Below are 17,831 nucleotides of genomic sequence, written 5' to 3'. Positions count from 1 at the left end.
TTGTGTTCCTCTTCCCTCTGGCTTCCAAGTACCTGGTATTACAGAGACATGTGTGATGGAGCCTAAGGCAGCTTTTTTTTTTTTTCTTGTGGGGATGGGGTGGGGTGGGGGACCAGGGATTAAACTCAGGGGCACTTGACCAGTGAGCCCCATCTCTAGCCCTATTGTGTATTTTATTTAGAGACAGGGTCTCACTGATTTGCTGAGCAGTCTTGAAGTTGCTAAGGCTGGCTTTGAATTCGAGATCCTCCTGCCTCAGCCTCCCAAACTGCTGGGATTACAGGTGTGTACTACCATGCCTAGCTAAAGCAGTTATTTTTAATATTTAAATCTTACTGATGGCTATTTTTAGTTTATCAAATACCTAAAACTCTTTCTGTAACTATTGAATAAACAACATAAGCTCTGATTATAAGATTGTGGAGAAAAGTTCGCACAGTTCTTGGCTCTGTCTAATGTCTATAATATTTTAGCTTTTATACAGAACTCTTGTGCATTAAAAAGTACAATATAGTTTTAACTTTGTGTGTGTGTGTGTGTTTACTGGGGTTTAACCTAGGGCACTCTACCCCTGAACTGTATACCACTAACCCTTTTTAATTTTTATTTTGAGACAGGCTTTCTCTAAGTTTCCAGGCTAGCCTGGAACATAACATCCTCCTACCTCAACCTTGCTACTTGCTGGAATTACACTCATGCCTTCATGCCTGGCTACTTTTAATTTCTTGAGAAAAATATTTTTATTGAACCTTATAATTTTATAGTAGTTATTGTGTTAGCTTAATTTTGATAAATCAGCTTTTCTACTAAGTACTTCAGTTTGGTTCATGGATCTTTTATCTAAAATACCCTTTAAAGCTTCAGGAATAAAAGAGTTCAAATATAACCCAATCCATGTAACTGTTCCCATTTGGACACAATTTTATTTTGACAAAGAAAAATATCTAATTTTTAGATTCTATTTTTTAGATTAAATACATGCTGATTTGGTGGGAGTGAAGTCTGAGTGAATTAAGTTTTTTCATTGAGAATAAGAAAGGTTTTGAGCTTATTAATGCATTTTAAAATATTATAAAAATAGTTCATTTAGATTTATACAGGAAAACTCAATAGTTCAAAGTAGGATATGTACTGCTCTGAGGAACTGGAAGTGTGGAAAGAGATTAATTTTGGACACTTCTTTGTATTTCACTGCAGAACTTATAATTTCTTAGCATAGATATCACTTCCACATAATTTATCCTTCTGTAAATTTTTTTAATGGATCATTGACACCTTCTGGGCAAATCTAGCACCTTTTTTGAATTTTCTATACCTGTGCTGAAAAAGAATGACTCCCATTTTCTTATAGATGTACACAGAATGGCTTCACTCTTACGCAGTCCAAGGTGATGTTTACTTGCAGTGATAAAACAATGGATTGTTATTTTCCTACTTAGCCATTAATACCATTAGCACTATAATGGGAACTGTTTGTGCATTATATTCAGCATTATTATAAAACTGCTGTTGACAATGAAATCTAATAAAAAACAACTGACTACTTATAGTTTTATAAAGAAGTTTCTAATTGATACTATTACTGTCACTTATGCCAGATACTAGCCTGTCTACCTTTTGTTGTAGATATTTTCATCTAATTCTGGTACTTGAACTATGTAGTATTCAGGTGGGGTAAAAATTTTCAAATCACAGAATTGGTTATAATAAACAAAGGCCCGAGGTATCTAAGAGCTGATAGTAAGAAATCAGTTACATCAGTGATAGCAAGTGCCGCCAGAGATGCTTGGACAAATCATTGCAGACAGATGAATTTTCCTAAGGTGTTTAAGTGTTTAAGCCAGCACTGGCCTTTGCAATGTCTCTGCGATGCCTGGTATACCTGGGAATTTCAGGTAAATGATGACAACTTCTGAGTTAGTTGTGCTACTCCAAATAATCCACTGAATGTGGCTAAAAATGCCAGTTTTAAAATATATTCATGGGATTAGGAATGAACATGTCTTGCCTGAAATCTTATGGTTTAGCTTTAGTACGTACTATAGTCAGTCCATGACTTTGAAATATTGAGCTGTCTGACAGCTTAAAATCCTAAATTTCCTTTAAACTTGAGCCTGGCTTTGGAGGAGAAAAGTGTAGCATTGGTGGATTTTATATAAGACCCTTTTAAGGGAATTGACTTGTGTGTCTTTGCTCGCAGGGCACTGAGAATGCTAGCAAGCTGCTTTCTCAAGTCTTTGGTGTTTCCCGTAACCTAGATAAGCATTTAGTCAGATTCCTTACATCAGGGCCACTGAAGTCTTATTAAGATCAACCTTATTAAGATCAACGTTTTGTTTTCTTGAAGAGGCATGGAAAGGCCCCAAGTCCAGGCGTTGATAACCCAGTTGCATATTAGGAAAAGCCTGGATGCCCTTATATCTTTAATTCCTAGTTGGATGTATATTTCTCGAGAATCTTAAGTCGGGTGGCTAAGTTTTATGAACATCGCCTAACAAACTGCTCAGGAGAGTGAGGCAGGAAGTTTGCAAGTTTGAGGCCTGTCTAGGCAATTTAGTGAGCTCTCTTCTCAAAACAAAATTTAAAAGAGAACTGGGGATACAGCTCATAGGTAAGATACTTCTAAGGGAATTGACTTCTAAGGGAGTAGCACTTGTGTGTCATGTGCTATACCCTGTATTCAAACCTTAGTACTGTGGGGAAGAAAGATTAAATAAATCCATAAGTAAGTACAATGAAAATTAGAACAGTAGGTAGTAGAAACATGGGTTAATTTAGCTCTAGATTTTGCCTACTTTTGAGCACAGCACATGCTCTTTGCTTCTTCATCCATACACTGCAGTTAGTTCTATCCACAATATTTAACACTCACTGTAAAACAAGAGCTCTTGGTATTACTTATGAATTAGGGCGTCTCACACCACATACAGAGTTTCTTATCAGTGTAATTATTGTTATTATATCAGTGAGGTTTTTGGGATTTGAAAGTATATTATAATTATCAGAGGCATTTATTGAAATATGATGTGGTAACTGAACATTGAAGTTATATTTTTTAAAATGAATATAGAAAGAGCTCTTCAAAGATCATAATAGAGAAGATCTGAAATTTTAAAAACAACTTGATCACAGAAGCATAGAGTGGATATGGGTGAACATTCCAGACAGAAGTGGTCTGATATGGAAAAGCACGGGACAGAAAGGGACATGGAATTTCAGATGGAGTGAACGTGATGTTCATTTTAGAAAAGTACTCTCTATATTATATGTTTTATAAAGGTGAAAATTTGAAAAAACAATACCTGTCCTTTAATCCCATAGTAATAAGAAAAGACTCATATGTCTTGCACTTAAATTAACTTAGAATTAGAAAGTTTAACATTAGCTTGGAAGAAAATTAAGCATTTTAGGGCTCGGGGGAAAAGAAAGTAAAATCAGCATGGCTTTATGTGCTCTATTATAGAAGACTTCCTGGAAGAAGAGATTTTTGAAGAAAGTAATAAAATGAATTTATAGAGAGGTTGGTTGAAAGTGAAAAAAAATTGTTTTCTTATTGTCTAATTTTTTGAGTTCTTTGTATACTCTGGATATTAGGGCTCTATCTGAAGTGTGAGGAGTAAAAATTTGTTCCCATGATGTAGGCTCCCTATTTACCTCTCTTATTGTTTCTCTTGCTAAGAAAAAACTTTTCAGTTTAAGAAAGTCCCATTTGTTGATTCTTGTTATTAACTCTTGTGCTATGGGTGTCCTATTAAGGAATTTGGAGCCCGACCCCACAATATGTAGATCGTAGTCAACTTTTTCTTCTATCAGACGCAGAGTCTCTGATTTGATATCTAGCTCCTTGATCCACTTTGAGTTAACTTTTGTGCATGGCGAGAGGAGGGGATTCAGTTTCATTTTGTTGCATATGGATTTCCAGTTTTCCCAACACCATTTGTTGAAGATGCTATCCTTCCTCCATTGCATGCTTCAAAAATGGGCCAAGGACATGAACAAACACTTCACAGAGGAGGACATACAATCAATCAAGAAGTACATGAAAAAATGCTCACCATCTCTAGCAGTCCGGGAAATGCAAATCAAAACCACCCTAAGATACCATCTCTCCCCAGTAAGATTGGCAGCCACTATGAAGTCAAACAACAACGAGTGCTGGCGAGGATGTGGGGAAAAGGGTACTCTTGTACATTGCTGGTGGGACTGCAAACGGGTGCGGCCAATTTGGAAAGCAGTATGGAGATTCCTGGGAAAGCTGGGAATGGAACCACCATTTGACCCAGCTATTGCCCTTCTCGGACTATTCCCTGAAGACCTTAAAAGAGCGTACTACAGGGATACTGCCACATCGATGTTCATAGCAGCACAATTCACAATTGCTAGACTGTGGAATCAACCCAGATGCCCTTCAATAGATGAATGGATAAAAAAAAATGTGGCATGTATATACCATGGAGTATTACGCAGCACTAAAAAATTCCAAAATCATGGAATTTGCAGGGAAATGGATGGCAGTAGAGCATATTATGCTTAGTGAAGCTAGCCAATCCCTAAAAAACAAATACCAAATGTCTTCTGTGATATAATGAGAGCAACTAAGAACAGAGCAGGGAGGAAGAGCAGGAAGAAAAGATTAACATTAAACAGAGACATGAGGTGGGAGGGAAAGGGAGAAAAAAGGGAAATTGCATGGAAATGGAGGGAGACCCTCATTGTTATACAAAATTTACATATAAGAGGTTGTGAGGGGAATGGGATAATAAACAAGGAGGGAAATGAATTACAGTAGATGGGGTAGAGAGAGAAGATGGGAGGGGAGGGGAGGGGGGATAGTAGAGGATAGGAAAGGTAGCAGAATACAACAGTCACTAATATGGCAGTATGCAAAAATATGGATGTGTAACCGATGTGATTTTGCAATCTGTATTTGGGGTAAAAATGGGAGTTCATAACTCACTTGATTCTAATGTATGAAATATGATATGTCAAGAGCTTTGTAATGTTGTGAACAACCAATTAAAAAAAAAGAAAGTTAATGGCAAAGACAAAAAAAAAAGAAAGTGAAAAAAATAATGCTGTATTGTGGGATGTGGGGAAGCTCTATGTGGATAGTGCCACCATAAGGGGTTTGAGCATTATATGAGAAGAGGCTTGTTAAAGGTACAACATTGTTAGTTCAGACTCATTCTCCATTCATCTTGGTTCCATTTTCACACTTGGCTCCAGAGCTACTTGGAAACCTGTAGGCAAACATTTGCTACCTGTTGACTGTTTTGCTGTTTAAATTTCCATTATATCTAGAAAAACTGAGCTTATATTTGGAGACTGTCTATGTTCTCATCCATGCACCCTGTTTCTTCCTGTTTTCTCCTAAAGGGTACCTCTTTTCAGATGAGACTCCTGACCCTTTCCTGCATGATGCTTCTTTTGCTTTTGTACCACCAAAAAGTTGTCTTTCCCTTTCCTGTCACCCAAATGAGCCCAAATCCTTCTTTAAAATCTAGGGTTTCCAAAAATATCCACTTCTCTTTTGTCACCAGCTACTTTTTTGATTTGCATTTAGTAACTATTTCATTGTGATTTACATTTATCTTCATCTTGCTAGAATGCAGACATGGTAAAGGGCTGTATCTAGTAAATTTATGCTTCCCGTGTCTTTGCGTCACTGAACCATGTGGTTGGTGATGGCATCATAGACCATTGTTCCATGTATGTGTTACTTATGGACTTAGATGGGCCAGTGATTTTCAATTCTCTGTGTTCATTCCTTTTTAAAGGAAAATCAGAGCCTGGTAGTAAAAGTCAAGAGCTGGCTAATGTGTGGAAAGTTCTAGAATATGAATATGAAGTTTACTTCATAAGGTCAGAAATTTCTCTTTTCTCTTTTTCTTATTTTGTCTAGCACTATATCCACAGCACTTGGTCCCAGCCCCATGGTGGCACTGAGTGTGTATTTGTTGAATGAATACTGATTTCACTACTGAAGTTGTAGGCATTAATTGGTACTTTTAAGTAACCCTGCAAAGACCTCCAGCGTGTGTTTCAAACAACGTCAGCAATGTCTTCTCAGTGCTTGCAGGGCAGCCTCACAGCCTCACATCATTTTACCTAGCAAGAGAAGCCTTTTTTGTTGTCCTGTTTTATTGTTTCTTTGGGAGAAAACAGAAGTAATAGAGTGGGAAATCGTAGTTGCTGTAATCTAGCTTTTGTTTCTTCCATGTTTTGGTCTTTTTATTATTGAAAGGAGAATCACATTGAAATAGAAGAAAAATTTCTGAGAGGCTACTTCCCAATTCATGGCCAAGGTTAGGCCTTTGGGATGTTTGTTCAAGGCTTGTTCATTCCTTCTCTATAGTGCCATTCCATGGGAATTTTTTTCTGCCTGTCCTACTTTCTGCTGCCCTGCTTCCCATGGTATCTTGCTGTGCAGTGTTCAGAAACTGAAGAGAATGTTACGATCAACACCTTAAATTGTTCCCTCTTGACAGGGCTTGAAGATCAGGGGCTAAGAAATATTCATGTGAGGATACCACTGACTTTTTTTTTTTTCACTCTTTTCTTTTTCCTTTAGCTCAAGCCAGGGCAGAACAGCTGCAGGGACAGTGACAGTGAGAGTGCCAGTGGAGAATCCAAGGGCTTCCACCGGAGCAGCTCCCGGGAAAGGCTCAGTGATGTAAGTTGAATAAAAAAACGAACAAAACCACGACAGCATGCAGTCTTGCTTCCAGCCTCACTTAGTAACCACCCCTCCTGTGTAGATCAGGCTGTGTGCCCAAGTTTTTGCAGCCCACGCTTTCTTGGTATGTACCTTTTTAAATCTCGTAGATGTTATTCTACAATGTAGTTTGATCTAAAATATGTTTTAACAAATTATAAAGTAGGTGGGAATATTTATTACCTTAGAAACAGCAGATTACAAAGAAAAGTGGTAACAATTTTATTATTCATAAATAATAACTTTATTACTAACAAATGAAACGGTCAAGGCAGTATCATAACTAGGAGATGACATCATTTAGCTATTGGCCTTTTGTCATTTCTTCTAGGAAATCAGTAACAATCCCTTATTGTCATTTCTTTCCTATTAGAAGAAGTAGCTACTTATTTGGTAAGAGAAGGAATTACATTTAATGATGGATTTCTATGGGACCTTATGAGAATAAACTGTACTGCTGGAGGGGCCCATTACCTGCTAGATCTTGCACTAACCCTTCTCCAGCATCCCATCCACTGCAGGGCTGGTTCCCCTCTGTTCTCCTGAGAACCATCTGTTCCTCTTTGGACTACCTTGCCTTCTGCCCTTATGCACCATATATCACCATTCTTTGCCCATTTTTGTTTCTGAGAGCAAGATATGGAAACTATTGTAAAAGGATCAAGTGGAGAGAAATCTTTATTGTTGATACCAACAAAGGCAATATTAGCAGGTTAAGGAAATACGATAAAAGATAAAGAGACCAGTTCAGAATGCCTGAATGTGGACAAAGAGCAACAGGTATTATGTGTAGTGAGGAGAAAAATCCTTCATCTCTAGTCTTATTTTTCCTATCTGCTTGAAAGCAGTGATTTAATTACAGTGTGCAAAACTATCCATCACATTAAAGGAAAAAATATTAATGCTTATTTTTTATGAGAGAAAAGTTAAACTTTACTAATATTCACTGTAATAAGCAAGAATAGTTGATATGTAATTTCTAAACATGTGTATCTTAGAAATGTATGCTCAAAACCTTTGTACTGAGAGGAGATTCGCTAGTGTAAAAGCTTGTGTAGACTACTCAGCCATTCCCTATGATAATACTACATTCATCTCGTTCTCAGTTAAAGCAGACAACTCCAAGACACAGCCACTTTCCTATGTGTCTCGGGAAAATTTGTGATGTTTAGAGTGAAATTTGGTGTATAGAACATCAACTTCTTATAAGAATTAAATGAATTTAGCAAAGCATTTCAAATAAGTTGGTTATAGTTAATTATCTCCACTTCTAATGTGGCATAATGTCATTTATATGAATACTAACTTACTGAGTGCTAACTCAGTCTTTTGTTCTGAATATGAGTATATTATTTGTGTAATAATATATTTGTTTGTGTTCTTATGTTTCATTAACTTTGTAATAGAAATATATAATGATAATCTCCAAACCTAAGTTGTTAACAATAGTACTTCTCTTCTGAGATTTTGTTACGCTTTTAATGTGAGGTCTTATTTGCACAGAGAATTATTCCCAAGTTACTTGGTCAGATTTTCTTCTTAGATTGGAAAAATGAAAGCCATGTCAATTGAGGAGACAAGAGCACAGTCACTGAGATCTCTTGACTGTTACTCTGACCTCACTTCTCATTAACTCAAAAAAATTTGCAAAAGACCATCCATGTCAATGAATAGGGAAAATGAATATTACTAAGGTGTCAACACTACCTACCATCAGCTATTTACAGAGTCAGCATAGTACCCATCAGAATTCTTTTTTTTTTGTTTTGTTTTTTGTTTTGCAAAAAATAGAAAAGCAGATCCTCAAAAGCATATGGAATGGTTTTAGCTCCTGAATTGCCAGAATAATCTTTTAAAGGGACATGCCTGTCCCAGTTTCAAAAGCTACTACAAAGCTCAGTAATCACAACAGTGAGGCACTGCCACACATGCGCGCATGCACACACACACACATACACGTGTACAAATATACATATATAGTCTGTACGGAATAGACCTGAGAATTTTGGATATGAACCCATACTTGTAAGTTCAACTGATTTTGGAGAAGATTACTATTTTAGTCAGTTTTTTTCCTGCTGTGATCCAAAGACCTGAACAATTTTAGAGGAGGAAGTTTATTTTGCTCATCGTTTCAGAGGTCTCAGTCCATAGTTGGCCAATACCATTGTTCTGAGTTCAAGATGAGGCAATATCATGGTGGGAGAGTATGGCAGAGGGAAGAAGCTCAGGACATGACAATCAGGAATCAGAGAGAGGGACTAAGCTCAGCTTACCAGGGACAAAATATATATACCCCCAAAGCATGCCCCTGATGACCCACCTCTTCCAGCCTCACACTGTCTATCTACACTTATCACCCAGCAACTCCATTCAAGTGAATTAATAAAGTGATTAGGTTAAGTCTCTCATAACCCAATAATTTTACCTCTAAACTTTCTTGCATTGTCTCTCACATGAGCTTTTGGGAGACCCCTCATATCTGAACCATACCAAATACCAAGTCTGTTCATTGGGGGAAAAATTTCCTCTTCAAGAGATGCTGTTGGGACAGTTGGGTTTCCACCTTGAAAAGGATGAATTTGGATCTCTACATCATACCATGAACAACAATAAACTCAAATGGATTTGTTTCCCAAACATAAGTGCATAAACAGTGAAATTCTTGGAAGAAAACCCAGAGATAAATCTTCACAATCTTGAATGTTACATCAAAGGCATGAACAATAGAAGAGAAGTGGTGTCATAATGGAACATAATCAAAGTTTAAAACTTTGGTGCATCAGAGGGTATTACCAAGAAAGTGAAAAGACAATATATTCAGTGGGAAAAATATTTGCAAATCATATAATTGATAAGTGTTTAATGTCCAGAATATGTAAAGAAATCCTGCAACTGAACAATTAAAGGACAGCCTGATTAAAAAATAGGGAAGAACTTGAGCTGGGGTTGTGGCTCAGTGGCAGAGCACTTGCCTAGCATGTGTGAGGCACTGAATTCGATTCTCAGCACCACGTATCAATAAATAAAACAAAATGTCCATTGACAACTAAAAAAATATTTTTAAAAATAGGTAATAAGTTGAAATATTAGTAAATGCATCAGAAGATTGTCTTAATTATTAATCATTAGAGAAATATCAAAATTGAAAGGAGATACCTCTTATACCTACTAGAATGGGTATAACTTGTACACAGTTAAGGTCTTCAGGCAAGAAATATGGAAGCCCTCTTTTATTAGAAATGGGGGAGGGCAGAAAGTTAAAATGAAGTTGATCAGTGAAGAATTGTTCTGCAGTGTGTTTGGTAGTGTACCACTGCCTATCTGCCTTTCTAGGACTTCTCCTGTAACATGAGAAAGCAGTATTAATTTCTAAATATGTGTCAATAAATGAATAATTAACAATAAATCTTCAACTATAAAAATGTTGTTTGTAAACATTTATTTTGTTTTTGTAGCATAGTATGTTGGTGCCTGTGGTTTAGAGGTGCTTGTGTAATTTCTGATTTGTTTAATTATTGAAGTTTTCAAATATTTGTAGCTGTATTTTTAGATGGGGACTTAGATTAAGCATACTTGATCAAGATGCTTTACTAGAACTTTTTGATAGCAAAGCTCCTAGGTTATATGATCCTTGTTATGAATGTCAGTTACACCCTGGCCTCTCTGTTGCTGGTAACTTCTTATATCCATACTTTTATGGTGGGGCTCCTATTGGTGATCAGGAGTAGTGTCCCAGGAATACAAGGCCATAGCCAGAATCTTGGAATTGAAGGACTGAACAAAGAGACATCTCTTTATTTCATAAATGTTACTTTTGTTCAAATTCTCCAGCTATAATTGAAGGGAGCTAGCAAGTAGTCAAGAAAGATGTGGGGAAAGAGTAAGACAGGAGGAAATGCCAGTGTCCCAAACATTTGGTAAGGTAGCATGGAAGAGAGGTTTTGATAAAGTTGTCTGCCAGGATCGGAAATCAAAACAGAATGCTGCAAATCTCTTAAAAAAAAAAAAAAAGAAAGAAAGAAAATGGTGAGTATAGAGGGTTGGCAAATGTGGATAGCCTCTGGTTGTGAGGTTCTATATAGCTTCTAGCAAATGCTGGAGCAAATTCCAGTGGACCTTTAACATACGTGAGGATCTAGTGTCTGTTTTCCTTCATGTGTCTGTCTGTGCTCGTAGGTGGGAAGGGGTTATAAGGCAGGGTGCTTAAGTGCTTTGTTGCATTATGTTAATTCCTCAGCAGTGCAATCAAATTCATGTCGTAATTAAAGCTGTCAGTTGGAAGGCAAGCCAATCGCCACGAAAGCACAGCATAACAAATGAAGTGAAATGATTCTGCGTGTAGCTATACAATGCTTCACCAGGCATGAAATTAAATAAGTAATTTGATGTTGACATCAGAAATTGAAATGATACCCACTGTTCCCTCATTCAGTTAGACCTGCATAAACAACAGCCAGATCAAATATGCACAATAAAGCCCTCTTCTCCACCTAGCTCCCTGAGTAATGTACAATATATATGCAAAATGAGCATAACAGAGCTTTCCTAGACCTGAAGGATGTAATTTTCTTTGGTATACAATAAGATGATGTGTACGTGGGGGTGGGGAGGTGGTTTTGGAAGGGTACTTTTCCTTCTGGAATAAAATACTTTTGCAGGAAGCAGGGTGAATGAAATAAACAAATCCCATGTTCTCTCTGAGTAATTCATCCTAAAATGAGTTTACTTCCCAGGGGCATGACTCCAGGCTGGTGGAGACCTAACTTGGCTTTTGCCTTCACCTGTTCCATGGAGGCCTGAGAGTGCTGAAAACATGTGACACTGTCACATGGTTAATCACTGTGTGAGAGGCTGTCTCCATGACTACCGTGAATCTTTTTTTTCATACTGCTATGCAGGATTGGAGCAGGATTTCTAAGACTTGAGTCCAGTATGCATGACCATGTCTGTGCTGCTTTATTGCTCTGAGCTTGTCTGAAACACTGAGGTGAAGAAAGTTCTCTGGACCCTGATTTAGTAATGCCCTGAATAGTGCTATCTTTGCTCCATGTGGACACAGTTACAATCCCATCTTTCCTTCTCAAATAGCTTAGAATTAAAAGAGAAAAAATCACATCTAATGTAAATGGGGGATGTTTAATTCTCCTGAGCCTTTTTTCTGTATACAGTCTGTCCATTCATTTATTCATATGTTGACTCAACAAATGCTCACTTGATGCATCTTGTGTAGAAGACATTGTGATGTGCTGTGAAACAAGGAAGGATAAACCTGCTGGTTCTTCCTACTTGTGGTTCATAGACCAAGAGGCAAGACTTGTTGGTAGAAGAGATAAAAGTGAAGGAAAAGACTATTGCATCAGGGTTGAGTTCGGGATGCTCCAGAAAGGTGGAACACCTGACCTGGTACATGAGACACAAGGCCTGGCTGGGGCATAATTTTGTAAGGAGAAGTTTTAGGAAAAGCACATAAAAAGAAAAGACACTCAGCTGGGTGCAGTGGTGCATGCTGGTAATCAGAGCAACTCTGGAGGCTGAGGCAAGAAGATCGCAAGTTTGAGGGGCAACCTCAGCAATTGGTGAGACCCCTTCTCAAAATAAATAATTGAAAGTACTTGGGTAAGGCTTACCTGGATTCAATCTCTGGTACAAAAAGCAGTACCAAACAAAAATATCCCCCCAAAACCCAAATCAAAAAACAACAAAGAGCAGAACCTGAGAAAGGTTTGAAACACAGTGTTCCTTTTTTTTTTTTTTTTTTGGTTTCTTTCTCCAAATAAATAATACCCTGCATTCATTTCAGAATTATTGTTTTTTGGGTTCCCTGTATGTTAGAACTATGGCAGTCCAAATTGATAATTGTTTTGACTAAAACCTTCAGAAAAACTGTGCTTTTCACCACCTCCTTTTACCCACACATTCTTTGCAATTTGGTCACTAATTATGTTTACAAAATGTCTCATTTTTTAAAAGAACTGTGTGTGTACTAACTGGTGCCTTTAGGGAATAAATTGGCAAGTAGGTCACACACTGGAAAAGTCATCCAAGCCCTTTGGGCTTTTTATTTTCAAGTCAGTCTGGGCTTTTTCCTCTTGCCTGCCCCTTTGTGGCCACAAAACCGAGTAGCTTGAGACCAGGGCGTTGAATGTCAGCAAGTCAGGGAGGCAGGCTGATGCGTGTCTATTTAGTCTCAGTGCAGGGCGAAATGCCATCATTAATTCATTACCCAGCTGCCTGTCAAATAAATTGGCAATTAAATCCACCGCAGAAGCTTGGAATTCAGTAAATAGCACGTTAGCATCTCTAAGTTGTTGAGAGATGTAAAGGGGGAAATTAAGCAACACGGTGTTTGTATCAGTAGCAGATGACAAGGGGCAGCACGCGCTGGTGATGTGATGTGGTGATGAAAAGTCTGCAGAGGGCTGGTAATGAGCTGTGTGGATTGAAACATGTTAAAAACCATTGCTGATTTTCCACTTTGTCTTTATGCTTTATTGCAGAGTTCAGCTCCTTCCAGCTTGGGAACAGGCTACTTCGTAAGTCTATCTCAACTCCCACACGTGGGCCTTGCTTTGGCATTGATTCACTTCTAGAATGAATGCTTACTAGGATGTGCAGAAATCTAAGAAATCCCCTCTCAATCCTAAAGAGCAGACTGATTTCTGTCTTTTTATTGGAATTGTTTATTTTTAAAAGTCATTACCTGTTGGACCCTAGGGGATCATCAGTTTGAGATGTCTTGCTGGTTCCTAAGCACCTAGTATGTTTTCCCCACATCTGGCAGTGTCAGGGGACACAGGGAAACCCAATTGCTTAGGCCACTTTTGCTACATAATTGTTTGTTTATTGAGGGGTGTCCTGACTAGGACAGGATTTGAATGGAGCATTGAGGTAGGTATTCATTCATTTTCAAGATTTCTTGAAGAACTTTCCTGTATATACAATGAATTATCTTTTTTTTTAAAAAAAAACTTTTGATGAGAGGTGGAATTTTAATGGATGTTTTTCACTGACAGTCTGGGGAGGTGGTCTTTATGTTTTCTTTTAACAGTCATTAAACTCATTTTAGCAAATGGAGTTGTATTATTTTATTTCTGGACCTTGTTCTCTGTCTTTTGGGGGAAGATTAAGGGTAGAGTGACATGGAATTATTCCAATATTTTTTATGCATGACAAAAAAATTATTCCTTCCTTATGTTTGTTTATAGCAAAATTATCCTTTTTGGTTTCAGTAATCCTTTCCAAGATAAAGTGGTAAAGAATAACAAATAGGCATTATTTACACAACAGGAGAATGGATCCGTGTATAAGTTTATTGTGGTACTTACAGGTGTCTGATGTGTGTGCTAATCATGAACATTGAGACTATAATGCCTGTTTACTATTTTTTGAGAAAATAATGAAAGCATAAAAAAATGAAGTGAAAAAATAATTGCCAATTCAGTTTAGTTGCTCTTAACTTTTTTCCCCCATCTAACAAAATTACTTTGGTTTTTCTTCTGTTCACACATTTCACTCAATACATGTGCATTAAAAGTATGAAAACCAGCATCATTTCATTGAATAATGAGTCTTTTCCAAGCTTGGCAGAAATGGTATTTTCTAGATGTTGATTTTACTTTTCTTGTTTTAATCTATAATAGGAGAAAAAGGTTAAGGATGATTTGGGACCTGCTTAATATAGTTGGCACACTTACCCTTGCTCCTACTTATTGTGACTGAATATTCATGCTTATAAAAACAAGCAGAATACATTCAGTTTCTTGCTTCAGTAGTTGAAAGAACAGACGTGGTCCCATCTGCCATCTCTTCACACCAGGCTGGATATGGGTTGAGATGCTGGAAGTAAAATCTGAAGGTTGACGATGTCTGTTCTCCATCCAAAAAGCAAATTCTCCCCTTTGCTTTCCTCAGCGGAAACAAAGCCAAAACTACTACCTCACCCTGATCACTTCTAGACTGAACATTGTAGCTGTTGTTTCTGGTAATGGGTATTGCACATGCTACTGCTGATTTATATCCCTGGCTTTTTTTTTTTTTTTTTGAGAGAGAGAATTTTTTTAATATTTATTTTTTAGTTTACAGTGAACAAAACATCATTATTTTTATGTGGTGCTGAGGATTGAACCCAGTGCCCTGCGCATGCCAGGCAAGCATGCTACCGTTTGAGCCACATCCCCAGCCCTATCCCTGGCTTTAAAAAAAAATTTATTTTGAGACAGGGTCTCACCAAATTGCCCAGACTGGCCTTAAACTTGCAGTCCTCCTGCCTCAGCCTCCAAAGTAGCTGGGATCACAGCTGTGCCCCAGTCCAGCTTATTTTGTCAATGTGATTATCTTGAGAAGAGTAATCTGTAAAAATTTTCGTTTTGCTTTTTGTTACTTTTAGTACATTGCTATGAGCATAGAGTCTTTAATTAGGAGTATAAAGTGGTTTTTACACTCAGACAACATTGAATAACTGTAATCCTTTTCCTTGTTTTGGTAAAATTTCTCATAGACTGACTTTGTTTATATCAAAATCTGTCATATTATTAGCTTACATGGAGAAGATATATACCAGATGTATGTTTAGTTCTCAAGTATGACAAAAATGTCCTACTTAAAATGTGTTTTCAATAATGTGATTGTTGTATTATCAAAGTGCAAAATCCATTGATAACTGTTGCCAACTCTTCATCAAAAGTGCTCTCATTTTCAACTTTCATTCCCACAGTATCACATATACTTAATTTCCAGTATTCAACATTGTGAAGTTTCACACTTTTATGTGGATATTGTATGTACACAACTTGTAGTATTTTGCAAACATGTTCTTTGCACTATTTTTTTAATAGCACAATAACCATTTACTCCTGTTTGTGAAGAAGACTTAGCATCAGGTAAGTGGGATATGAATTTTTGACTATATCATTAATCTTCTTCAGCATCTGTTTGAAATGCAGATGGAGGCAAATCACCCACAGAGTCAGTGAGCTATCAATATAATTGAACCATAAAGTGAACTCTTTAAGAAAACTGAAGGCACTTACCTGTTGAGCTTAGCAGCCTTAATACTGTCCATGTCCTGGCATCGCTCTTTATTTCAGAGTCTTTTTTCTTTTAGATCTCATGCTCCTGTACAGTTTTAAGTGAACTTGGGTAAAATGTTGTCCATTATGTGTTAATATATGTGTGTGTGTGTGTACATATGTATACTCATACTCTCATCCACCCACTTTTTAGCCAAAGCCAATGTACTCTACTTTTTCTCACTTCTTTTGATGTATCAGTAGTGATGGGTTAGAGTGTTTTAAGAAGACACTTTTGTTTTTGATCTGGTTGTATTTGTTTATATCTCCTTGGTTTTGTGTTCCAGGATGTCTGCTTAGGTCTGTCACTTTTCCAATTCATTAAAAAGCAGAAGATTTGAGAAATGAGAACAGCAGCTAAACTCAGTATTTACATAAGCATATTGCAAAGAATTCTTAAAGTAGACAAAATAGAGAAGGATTGGAACAAACTTTCCACATTTTTGGGAGATTTTGAATAATGTGGGTGTTATATACACAGAGAGACATACGCACATATATATTCATTACATACACTTGCCTAGCTCAGCTCACATTCTAAATATAAATTTTAGACATGTTGGAATCAGTTCATTTTTTTTTCCTTTTACTTTTTTGGCAAGCCTACTAAAACTTGTTGGGAGTATTATAGGATTTTCTTTTCTTAAACATCAATGCAGTGAACACATTTTCTTTACAATTTAAATATTTTAGGTTATATTCCCCTTTTAGATGTGCATTTGAAGTGTCATTACAATTTTAGAATGAAGAACTTAGAGGTAGAGTGTGATCTTTATGACCTATTGTATGACCTTGCCTTGGCAGATTATTTGATAGCTCTGTGTCAGTTTACTCATCAGTATCAATTAATGGAGTTGTGAATGTTGAAAAAGATATTTAATGCATACAGAACAGTCACAAAATATAACTGTTGCCTTCTGTTTTTCACACTGTACTATATCATGGAATAAACTTGGTCTTATTAAATGGTAGTACAGTTCTCTGGTGACAGAGGTTACCACCAAAAATTAATAATGAAAATTAGATGTTATAATTTATACCTGTGGGATAAAATGTAGCATTCTCATTAAATCATCCTTGCAGGTTTCTCAAGTGTTTACAATTTTGTGTTTGATCTGCTCTATATGCATAAAGATATGGATAAACACACACACACACAGATATATACACATATACACACTTCACTCTGTATGTGAAAATAAAGTAAATATGGCCTTTGTCTTCTAATCATGTGATCATGATGATGTTGGAATGACCTCTTCTGTAGGCTGCCCTTTTGTTTACCTGTTAAGCATCACTTGTTATTTTCTCCGTCAGAGGCATTCAGAGCTCTTGATATTTGTGAAGACTGCTTTGGCAGCTCTTAGGATGAGCTTGGGCTGTCAAGAAAGTTTTGTTTAATGTGTTCACATATGTTTGCTGCTCTTGGACACCAAAAAGAAAAGTGGATGCCGCAGCACATCTGAATGATGAAAGTGAAGGCCAGTGAATGACTTCACAGTGGCCACGGGTGTGGTATCATTACAGGAAGGATCTGGATTCATCTTTACAAGCACCCGACTCCACATGCCAGCAGTTGGCAGCTACTTTGGGGCGACTAACTTGCCAGGCTCCACTTGACCTCCGACATAAAGAAGCAAAGCCTCACTTTTCTCAGGAGCCCATCCTGCCTGCTGCTCTACATAATCGTCAGCCATCTCACAGGTCTGGATCTGAATGTCTCGGAACAGCAGCCACAGATAGCTTGGCTTTGCTTTTCTAAATTCCGCTGATTTAGGAACTCTCAGCTAATAGTTTTCATCCTTTTCAGTTGGATCAGTTCTACATACTTCAAAGTTGTCAAAGAGACCAGCCCATTGCTATCTGGTGATTAAAACTTTCACATTATGTAATGAAGGAGAAGAGTTTAGTGATACACCTGCTAAACTAGGGTATGCACAGTTATGGTTTTCCTTGAGTTGTTTATTTAAGTTTTGCTGATAGTTTTGATGATAGTCAGAAGGGGCCACATGTTGACCTGTAGCTTTTTTGTCCAGGTTGTGAGG

At 37.3% G+C, this 17,831-nt stretch overlaps 1 protein-coding gene across 4 annotated transcripts in view; it reads left to right on the top strand.

Moving 5' to 3' along the window:
* The window catches only part of AUTS2 (activator of transcription and developmental regulator AUTS2), a 1,127,114-nt gene that overhangs the window by 554,875 nt on the left and 554,408 nt on the right, over positions 1-17,831 (top strand). For all 4 annotated transcript variants that reach the window (XM_081300095.1, XM_081300097.1, XM_081300094.1 and 1 more), the window contains exons 3-4: positions 6,572-6,673; positions 13,216-13,251. In XM_081300095.1, the coding sequence (XP_081156221.1) occupies positions 6,572-6,673; positions 13,216-13,251 (138 nt within the window). The remainder of the gene's footprint in view (positions 1-6,571; positions 6,674-13,215; positions 13,252-17,831) is intronic.

This window comes from Spermophilus citellus (assembly GCF_964194105.1).
Source record: "Spermophilus citellus genome assembly, chromosome: 6".
NCBI lineage: Eukaryota > Metazoa > Chordata > Mammalia > Rodentia > Sciuridae > Spermophilus > Spermophilus citellus.
The sequence above is the reverse complement of the archived record's forward strand: the minus strand, read 5'-3'. Positions and strand labels throughout refer to the sequence as shown.